Here is a 10,531-nt window from a genome sequence, read left to right as displayed (position 1 = left end):
ACTTTACCCATTAGGGCTTTTGTTTGCAGGGTTATTAATAATAATACAACGTACACTTGCATTGTGCCTTTTAATAACACATGGGAACCCTGTCAAAGTGTCCTTCGCTTATTGCGTTTGTGTCCTGGGGGTCCATACTAACCACTGTCAGATCACTGCTGACGTCACTTCCTGCACATTGCACACATATGTGTCTCTGATGCCACTTCCTGGGTATTATACACAGGAAGTGTCAAGAAGTCACTTCCTGGGCCCGTCCACATAATAATAATCCTTGCATTTGATATAGTGTTAGTGAGACATCTCAAGAGCTTCACATAATATATTGTAAAGTGGAGTGACTGTATTTGTGGGCAAAACGTCACTTCCTGTTTATTGTGTATACGCACACACAGGAAGTGTCGCTGTTGATGATTGAACAAGAAGTGACATCATCATCAGCTGTGCCCTGTTATAACGGGCTGTAAATTTGCAGACATAAACAATAACTTGCATTTATATAGAGCCCCTCACACAGGGTAGTGTCCCTGAGCACTTCAAGTTACTATGTGGGTGTGGGTGTTTGTGAGTGGTGTGGGGGTGGGTGAGTGGTGTGGGGGTGGGTGGGTGTGGTGGGTATGTGTGGGGTGAGTGGTGTGGGGGTGGGTGGGTGTGGGTGGGTATGTGGTGTGTGGGTGAGTGGTGTGGGGGTGGGTGGGTGTGGGTGGGTATGTGTGTGGGTGAGTGGTGGGGGGGGTGGGTGTGGGTGGGTATGTGTGTGGGTGTGGCGTGTGGTGAGTGGTGTGGATGTGTGGTGGGTGTGTGGATGTGTGCGTGTGCGCAGGGGGGTTGACTGTAACCATTAACGATATAAACTCAGTGATGGGGAGACGTCACCTCTTCGGCCAGTGCCCTGAGCCGGGCTAGCCAGTCCTCAGCCTGCTCCAGCACGCTCTCCAGGTCAGCCCCCTCCTGGTGTTTCAGGGCCTCGGCAGCCATCACAATCTGCTCCAGGTTAGTGCTCCGCAGGCGATGTGTGTGCTTATCCAGCGGTGTTGCCGACGGCACCGTGTGCACCATCGGTAACTGATCGCTGCGAGAGCAACGGTGGAGAGGGGGTGAGACAGGAACCAGCACACACACCTCCCACACACCCCATCTTCACGCACACACCCCATACACTCTGCCCCCATACATCTCTCTCCCACTCTCTCCTTCCCTTTCCTCCCCATTCTCTCATTTCCCCTCTCTTTCTCCTCCCCCCGGCACTCTCACTCCCTTCTCTCCCCCTCTCTTTCTTCCCCCTCTCCCCCACCCTCTCTCTTTCTCTCTCTCTACACCCTGTCTTTCTTCCCACCTCTTTGTTTTCCCCTCCTTCTCTCCCCACCCCCCCCCCCCCCACCCCTGCTATGGTACCTGCAGTCTGTGATCACGATGTCGAGGAGCTCAGACACCCGGGTGCACACCTCCCCAGAGGCTCTCTTGCTCTTCATAGCCTGATAGGCCATCTCCAGGCTCAACTCCTGCAAACATGTCAGCATATGTATCACTGCAACACACGACACCAACAACACACAACAACAACTTGCACTTATATAGCGCCCTTCACACAGGGTAGTGTCTCAGAGCGCTTAACAGTGGCGGAGCCTGACTCCGAGCCGGGGAAGGGGGGAGGTGGCCATAAGCACGGTCGAAGTGGAAAGTTTTCAGGCGGGCCTTGGGAAAGAGGAGAGAGGGGACAAGGCAGAGGGATTGAGGGAGAGTGTTCCAGAGTCTTGGGGCGTAGTGGCTGAAAACACGATCTCCGATGGTGGAGCGGAGGGTGCGAGGGATGAGCAGGAGGCCGGTGCCAGTCAAGTGGAGACGCCGGGTGGTGGATTGGGGAGTGGAGAGGTAGGGAGGTGCCAAGAGTGAATGGATTTGAACACGAGTGTGAGGATCTTGAAGTTGATCTGTTCGGTGATGGGGAGCCAGCGGAGCCTGGCCAGACTGGTGAGATGTGGGTACAGAGTTTGGTCTGGGTCAGTATGGGAGCAGCAGAGTTTTGAATCAGCTGGATCTTTTGAATGGTGGAGCTGGGGAGACCGGCGAGGAGTGCGTTTGAGTAATTCAGGCGGGAGGTGAGAAACACATGCACAAGGGTTTCGGCTGCATTTGGGATGAGGTACGGTCAGAGGCAGGCAATATAGCTAAGGTGGTGCCGGACCGGGACCGGATGTGGGGGAGGAAGGACAGCTGGGGGTCGAACTGGAGGCCTAGATTGCACACTGGTTCAGTGAGTCTGAGGAAGAGCCCACGGAGGTTGAGGAGTTTAGCTCCACAGGAGTGAAGACGTTGACGAGAGCCAAGGCGTATGGCTTCCGCCTTGTCCATATTCAGCTGCAAGAAGCCCACAACACAGTAACGTTCAACACCGCAGCATGGCGACACAACAACTTGTGTTTCTGCAGGGCCCTTCCCGCAGGAGAGTGTCTCACTGCGCTGCGCGGGGGCAGTTTTGGGATGCTGAACGACAGAGAAAAGCGCAGTCCAACAGGTAGGTCTTAAAGAGGGAATTAAACCTTGATAAAGAGACTTGTCTCTTGCAACACAACAACAATTTGCATTTATATAGTGCCCATCACGCAGGGTAGCATCACAGAGCACTTGACAGTGGTGGAGCATGATGCCAAGGGAGGAGGGAGAGGTGACCATAGGCACAGTCGAATAGGACGGTCTTCAGGCACGACCTGAAGTTGGGGAGGATTGAGGGAGAGAGTTCCAGAGTTTTGGGGCGTAGAGGCTGAAAGCGCGACCATGGATGGTGGAGTGGAGGATACAAGGGACAAGTGGGAGGTTGAGCGGAAGCATTGGTTATTGACATACAGCAACACAGTTATACTGCAGCACAGGAAAATCACAATAAAGCAGCAACACAGCCCCGCAGTGTCTCGTGTGCAGTGTTTACCAGCCTTTCCACGGCGTTGAGCAGCATATTCAGGGTGTCCATCCTGTGGGTAATATCCTCCCAGTATGACGAGAGCACCACCACCGGCTTAATGTTCCCCCAGGGCAGGAAATAATAGTGACAGCCTGATACACAAAGATAACAACAATGTACAGTTAGACTGCAGCTGTCTTGTTGGGAGGACATCTCAAAGTGCTTCAAAGTCTGGGCACCCAAGCTGGTAACAGTGTGGGGTGGGTGGAAGGTAATCTGTTGTGATTGAAGGCAAATTTCTTAAGATGTGTTTTAAAGGGAGGGAGGGAGGGAGGACAAATAGGAGTGAACCCGGATGGAGTTTACTGTATATTCTGTGAAGCGCTTTGAGATGTCCCAACGACAAGATAATGCGCTATATCAAATGTAACGATTATTATTATCATAACTGAATGAGGCAAACGGGTGCTTTCAACCCAGTGTGACCTCTGCCCCAGGTAGCCATTTTGCCCGGCATTACGAACAACAATAACAACAACAATGACACATTACATTTACACAGTGCCTTTCACATCAAGAGGACGTCCCAAGTTGCTGGACAGTCATGGATTTGAACGCGAGCTGGGGGTTGAGATCAGGGGAATGGAGGGCAGGGAGAATAGGGGTAGAAGGATGATCGAAGGCGCGGTTGAAGAGGAGGGTCTTGAGACGGGGCCTTGAAGGAGGCAAGGGAGAGGGCGAGGCGGAGCGGCTGTGGGGAGGAGTTCCAGAGGGTGAGGGCAGAGAGGCTGAGTGGCCCACCCCGATCGGCCAGACTCACCGTCGAACACGGCGCGGCTGTACTGGGTGGTGGAGGCCAGCGGGAGGCAGGTGGTGTCGAACTTGTTACCGTAGTTACCGATGCTGACCTCGAACTGGATGGCATCGGCCACATCCTGCAGCATGGTAGCCGAGTAGAAGGTGGCGCACAGGTAGAACTTCCGTCGGCGCAGAAACTTCTACATGGTGAGAGACACGGCAGACATGGTGTTAGAGCTCGACCGTTCAAAGTGAGAGCATAAAACAAAACATTTTATATGAATAATTTCAGCGTTTGATACAGCACCAAGAGGGAAGAACGTCTCACAGCGAGTCACAGGATTTCATTGTAGAGTGTAGTGACTGTGTGTTTTGTGGGCAGACAGTTTGCACACTGCAATGTCCCCACAAATAGGTGTGAAGTGAGTGACTGTTTTTATCCAGGGGATTGTCAGCCAGGACACCGGGAAAGAGAAACTCCCTTCTCTTTTCCAACAGCACCTGTGGGATCTTTAACATCCACCTGAACAGAGAACAGACGGGAGCTCAGTTTAATGTCTCATCTGAAGGACGGCATCTCTGACAATGTGGCACTCTCTTCCCCCCAGGACTGCACTAGTGTCAGCCTGGACTGTGAATTCAAAGACACGGAGGGTCGAACCCACAACCTCCTGAATCAGAGGCGAAAGTGACTGATCTGGGTGGCCGTGCCTTCAGCCACTGTGCCCTGAGGCTCTGGAATTCCCTTCCTCACTCTCTTCGCCTCGCTCCCTCTCTTCCTACTTTCAAGTCTCTGCTGAAGACCTTTCTCTTCAACTGCGCCTTTGGTCACCTTCCTCTCCATTACTGTAAAGCGCTCTGAGACACTGTCCAATGTGGAGAGTGCTATATAAATCCAAGTTGTTGTTATTGAGACTCTGACACATTGTTAACAATCCTGGCTTATAGTCATATAACACCTTATCACATTCTTGAGATGTCTCAAAGAGCTTCACAGAATATACTGTAAAGTGAATTGACTGTATATTTTGTGGGCGAAACGCAGAATCCATTTGTGCACAGCAGTGTCCCACAAACAGTCGTGGATTGAGTGACTAAAATTTTATTTTTTAGGAGAGATTATTACCCCAGAAAGTGATCTGCCAATCGATTAACAACCGGGATCCTTCTTACTGCTGGGTGAACAGAAACACGTGGAGTAAGAAAACTTGCCTAAGGTTTCGCCCTGACCGGGAATTGAACATAGGTCCTTTCAATTGTGAGATGAGTGCTCTAACCACTGAGCTACAGGGGTGGGGGGATCTTGGGGGGGAGGCGGGATAGTTACCTCTAATCGGAAGAGATCGTCGGATGGAATGTCTTCAATCTTCTGCTCGGTGCGCTCCGTTAGCATAGTGTTCATCTCCAGCAGCACCCGGCCTCGGTATGCCATTCCCTCACTCTGAGAGACGTGTGGGGTGAGAGAGTGAGGGAGAGAGAAAGAGTGAGTGTGTGTGTGTGTGTGAGAGAGAGAGAGAGAGGGAGAGACAGAGTTAGCGAAAAAGTGAGAGATGAGAAAGATAATGAAAGTAAGAGATAGAGAGAGTGAGTGAGAGAATATGAGAGAGTGACAGAGAGAAGCGATAGAGTGACAGGGAGAGGGTGAGGATAAGCCTCACTGGGTGGGGAGAGAGAGAGGAAGGGAGAGAGCAAGAGAAAAAGTTCGAGAAAGAGCGAGAGAGAGTGTGTCTGAGAGAGAGGGAGTGAGTGAGGGAAAGAGTTAGAGAAAGATTAAGAGCGTGAGAAAGAGTAAGAGTGTGAGAGCAAGCAGCAGAGAGAGTGACAGAGAAGAGATAGAGTATGGAGAGAGATTGGGGGTGAGAGTGAGCCTCGCTGAGGGGGGGAGAGAGCAAGGGAGAGAGAGAAAGTTAGGAGAGAGAGGGAGGGAACCAAAGAGTTAGAAAAAGAGTGAGAGAGTGAGTAAGAGTGTGAGAGAGAGTGCGTGGGAGAGTATGAGAGCCATGATCTTATAGAATGGCGGAATAGTCTCAAAGGGCTGAATGGCCTTCTCCTGTTCTTATGAGAGAGTGTGTGAATGAGTGTGAGAGTGACAGAGTGGGTGTGAGAGAGTGACAGAAAGAGAGAAGGGATAGAGTGACAGAGAGGAGAGAGAGTGACAGGAGAGGTTGGGGTGAAGTGTCCGTACCTTCCCAAGATTCATATCCACGTAGGGGTCGGGGAAGCCAGTGAACTCCCGGGGGCTGCCGTACAAGTTCAGGAAACACGGGCCGAAGGTTGGCAGGTAACCCAGGCCGTCATCCACTGTTGGGAGTTAGAAAATCAATCACCAACTAATCAATCTACCCATGAACCAACCAATTAACCCAACTATCGATCAATATTATATAATAATATTTTTTGCATTTGATATAGATTATATTGTAAAGTGTAGTGACTGTGTATTTTGGGGGTAAAACGTAGTAGCCAATGGCGCACAGCAGTGTCCCACAAACGGTTGTGGATTGAGTATCCATATATTTTTTTGAGGGATTATTACCCCCGGAAAGCAATCTGCCAATCGACTAATAAATGGGTTCCTACTTACTGCTGGGCAAACAGAGACGTGTGGAGTAAGGAAACTTGCCCCACCGGGGAATCGAACCTGGGTCCTCTCGCTTGCAAAGTGAGCACATTAACCACTACATTATGGGGACACGTAACAACCAATCAATAACAGGAGAAAGTGACACAACTTACACTGAGCCTCATAACACAGAGTCCGGTCCGGCATCTTCAGGCACTCGTGGAAGTACACAACATTTCCTAACAGATTTCCATGTGAAAATTAGCACATGGAAATCCATGAAGCAATGGCAGAATTCCAAGCAGTAATCACACCCCCACTCCAGCACACCTGATGTCATCTCCATCTCTTTCATTTGTGAAGCAAGTGACCTCAGTGGAGCTTCCTGCACGGAGCGCGCATGCACATTGCGCAGGAAGTAACATCAGCGGTGACCCGTTGACCTTGGAAGTTGGCCTTTTGTTTACGTGTGCCTTGTTTTGATGCAGCGTCTGAGATCGTAGACTCAGAACACCGCATTATTATTTTTTTTTTGTCCTCCTTAAAAGTATCCAAACCAAACTTTCCCGCTACTTGTCCAACCAGGACCACCCTACCAGTTAGGGCTTTGGCTGAGATGGAGGATTCCCCGCCCCCAGTGACTGGTCTGCCCTTCCAAACCCTGCCGATGAGCCAGGCTGGGCTGTGCTGTCAACAGCAGTGCCCTGGAATACTGCGGACCCGCCCGGCTCAGGAGCCAGAGGGTGGACTCGATTCCGACATTCCATTGCCAAATATGTTACCACTGCATTATAACTGGTCAGGTGCAAGAATACATCTGACCGCAGTACCTCTTACTGCCAGGAGATAGTGCTCTTGCTTAATGCATGTGCTCAACATGGCTATCTGCAGCTTCTCATGGTGCACTGTTCCACCGTGTGTGAGTTGTTGAACACGGAAGGTGTTGAGTGCTCAGCTGCAAACACACGGCCAATTGGTCACTCTGCCTCAGGACTCCCCACTGGTACCCAACCAGGCCTGAGGCATTCCCGAATAATACAATTAATAATAATAATAATCCTTGCATTTGATATAGCGCCTATCACGTTGTTGAAAAGTCTCAAAACTCTACACAGAATATTTTGTAAAGTGTAGTGATTGTATATTTTCTGGGTGAAATGAGGCAACCAATTGCACACAGCAGTGGCCCACAGTCATGGATTGAGCAATTTTTTGGGGGGGATTATTATTCCTGAAAAGCGATCCACCAATTGACTAACAACTGGGTTCCTATTTATTGCTAGGTAAACAGAGGTACGTGGAGTAAGGAAAGTTGCCTAAGGTTTCGCCCCACCCAGGAATCGAACCTGGGTCCTCTTGCTTGCTCGCTCTAACCACTATGCTACGGAATGAGTCAAGCTTTGCCATCCAATGGACAGGATAACATTCCAATATGGCTGCCGACTCGTCCTGCCTCATTGTTGCTCAACTTCATTAACCTCCCGTCACACGAACATCAGGCTCCACACAGTCAACATGCAGCTCACAACCGCAATCAACCCCAAAACAACTGCTGTCACCATAACCGTCTGCAACACCCAAACCATCACCACAACAATTTGCAGTTATATAGTGCCCCTCACGCAGGGTAGCATCCCAGAGCGCTTCATCATAGACATCACCAAACTCATAGGAACATAGGAGATGATCGATTATGGCTGATCTGCATCTCGACTCCAATTGCCTGCCTTTACCCCATATCTCTTGACACCATTAACAACTCATAGCCATTACTAATCCCATCACCAAGCTCATAGACATCACCAAACCATCACCTTCTCCAAATCGACCCCATCACTTAATTAATGACACAATAATAATAATAATAATAATCCTTGCATTTGATATAGCGCTTTTCACGTTGGGAGGACGTTCCAAAGCGCTTCACAGAACACACTGTAAAGTGAATTGACTGTATATTTGTGGGCGAACGCAGCAGCCAATTGCGCACAGCAATGTCCCACAAACAGTCATAGATTGAAAATGACCAATTTATTATTTTTTTTATATATACTCTTTAAGTGGTACTGTTATTCGCAAGACACAACTAAACCCAGGTTCTGTTGGGTGATATAGACGAACATCACAGATAGCATAGGACTGTTTCAAAGGAATACAGGAGAATCTGTGTTAGGCCCTGCTTTTGAGTCCCATCACTCACTCACAATAGCTGAATCCAAGCACAAACTGGTGAGTATGGAGGTTGTGGAAAGAGAGTGGGGGGGGAGGGGTGTTATTTGGTGGGACCCACAGGTACCTCAAAGTCCCAAGGAGATATAGCATCAGAAAAAGATCTTCCCTGCTTCCCAGCAAACAGCCTCAGAAATACATTCCTCACATCCAGGAACTACATGCATGTCATGTTACCAGCTCACTCCAAAGGCTGAAACTTGCAGGATTATCTCTCAAATCACAGCAAGGGAACCTCATTGACAGGCACACATGCAAGTTAATCCCAAGAAAGACAGGAACCTACGGGCATTGACAGCCTGGGATCTCGCTGGTGCATCGTCTGGAGCAGAGAGAAAGGGAGAATATTAAATGGGGCGTTTGGAAGGACAGTATGATGATGACAAGAGGAGGGAGAGAGAAAAAGAGGGAGGGAGTGAGACAGAGTGGGAGGGAGACAGAGAGGAGGGAAGGAACAGGCGAGGAGGGAGGGAGAAATGGAGGAGAGAGGGTGGGAGGGAAAGAAGGAGGGGTGAGAGTAAGGAGGGAGTTGGTGACAAGAGGGAGGGAGAAAGGAATGAGGGAGGTAGACAGGTTTGGAGGGAGGAAGGGAGAGAGGGATGTTTTGTTAACTGAGCTCACTTGCAACAGAATTTCCTGGTAAAATAAAATAATCCTCACATTCGATTCGGCATCTTATAATGTCAAAAAGCTTTGCAAAGCTTTTTCTCTCATGTGTAGTGACAATTATGTAGGGACACTCGCCAGGTAATGTCCCACAAACAGCCATGAGGTGAATGGCTGATGTTATCTGGGAGATTGTTGGCCAGGACACCAGGAGAAATTCACTTCTCTTTTCCAACAGCACTGCGGGATATTAATAATAATCCTTGCATTTGATACAACGCCTTATGACGTTCTTGAGATGTCCATCAATGCGCTTCAGAGAATGTATTGCAAATTGGAGTGACTGTGCATTTTGTGGGTGAAAAGCGACAGCCAATTACACACAGAAGTGTCCCACAAACAGTAAGTCTTTAAAGTCTGCCTGAACAGGCACAGACGGGGAGATCGATTTAACAACAACAATAACAAAATTACATTTGTAAAGCGCCTTTCACGTCGGGAGGACATGTCACGTGAAGGATGACTTCTCCGAAAATGCAGCGCTCCCCCAGCACCGCATTGGAGCGAGCCTGGTCTGTGACCAGAGCAGGGACACGCGTGTATGTGTGTTCCCTTGTTCCGCCGCTCACCTTCGATCTCTCCCCCGGAGGCTGAGATCTTTGACATACACAGATAGGTCGTCCCCACCACATCGTTGTGAGTCAAGCGATCCCTGTCGGAAATAAATCACATCCCAATCAACTCTCACCATCTGCTCCCTGGGATTCTCTCCCAAAGCTCTGACTCCAACCTCTTCCCTCCCGCCCAGAGCCCCACCTCCCACCCTCCATCCCAGAGTCCCACGTCCCACCCTCCCTCCCAGAGCCCTGCCTCCCACCCGCCATCCCAGAGGCCCGCCTCCTACCCTCCCCCACACCAGAGGTTCGCCTCCCCCCAAAGGCCCACCTCCCACCCTTCCTCCCAGAGGCCCACCTCCCACGCTCCCCCCCCAGAGGCCCGCCTCCCACCCTCCCCCCCAGAGGCCCGCCTCCCACCCTCCCCCCCCAGAGGCCCGCCTCCCACCCTCCCCCCCCAGAGGCCCGCCTCCCACCCTCCCACCCAGAGGCCCGCCTCCCACCCTCGACCCCCAGAGGCCCGCCTCCCACCCTCCCCCCAGAGGCCCGCCTCCCACCCTCCCACCCAGAGGCCCGCCTCCCATCCTCCCACCCAGAGGCCCGCCTCCCACCCTCCTACCCTCCCTCATTAAGGACTTACCAGTCGATGATGCGGACTCTCAGCCTCTCACACATTGAGGGAAACTGTTCAAAAGAAAGTAAGATCATAGTGAATCCTGAGGTGGGTTGAGCTGAGCTGAAATGGATTGGGTTGAGGTGATGTAGGGTGAGGTAACATAGGTTGAGGTTACATGTAACGCGGAGACATTGTGTTACCCGCCC

General features: G+C 50.7%; 1 protein-coding gene across 1 annotated transcript in view; it reads right to left on the bottom strand.

Moving 5' to 3' along the window:
• Positions 1-10,531, bottom strand: part of dysf (dysferlin, limb girdle muscular dystrophy 2B (autosomal recessive)) — a 105,677-nt gene that overhangs the window by 48,067 nt on the left and 47,079 nt on the right. Inside the window, exons 15-23 of the mRNA XM_042343446.1 lie at positions 10,350-10,393; positions 9,725-9,807; positions 8,776-8,811; positions 5,883-5,998; positions 5,025-5,138; positions 3,720-3,897; positions 2,927-3,051; positions 1,396-1,502; positions 877-1,072 (exon numbers count right to left, since the gene is read on the bottom strand). Coding sequence (XP_042199380.1) covers positions 877-1,072; positions 1,396-1,502; positions 2,927-3,051; positions 3,720-3,897; positions 5,025-5,138; positions 5,883-5,998; positions 8,776-8,811; positions 9,725-9,807; positions 10,350-10,393 — 999 coding nt within the window. The remainder of the gene's footprint in view (positions 1-876; positions 1,073-1,395; positions 1,503-2,926; positions 3,052-3,719; positions 3,898-5,024; positions 5,139-5,882; positions 5,999-8,775; positions 8,812-9,724; positions 9,808-10,349; positions 10,394-10,531) is intronic.

The sequence above is a fragment of the Callorhinchus milii genome, unplaced genomic scaffold, assembly GCF_018977255.1.
Source record: "Callorhinchus milii isolate IMCB2004 unplaced genomic scaffold, IMCB_Cmil_1.0 Scaffold1, whole genome shotgun sequence".
In the NCBI taxonomy this organism is placed as follows: Eukaryota; Metazoa; Chordata; class Chondrichthyes; order Chimaeriformes; family Callorhinchidae; genus Callorhinchus; species Callorhinchus milii.
This window is presented reverse-complemented; position numbering and strand designations above follow the sequence as displayed.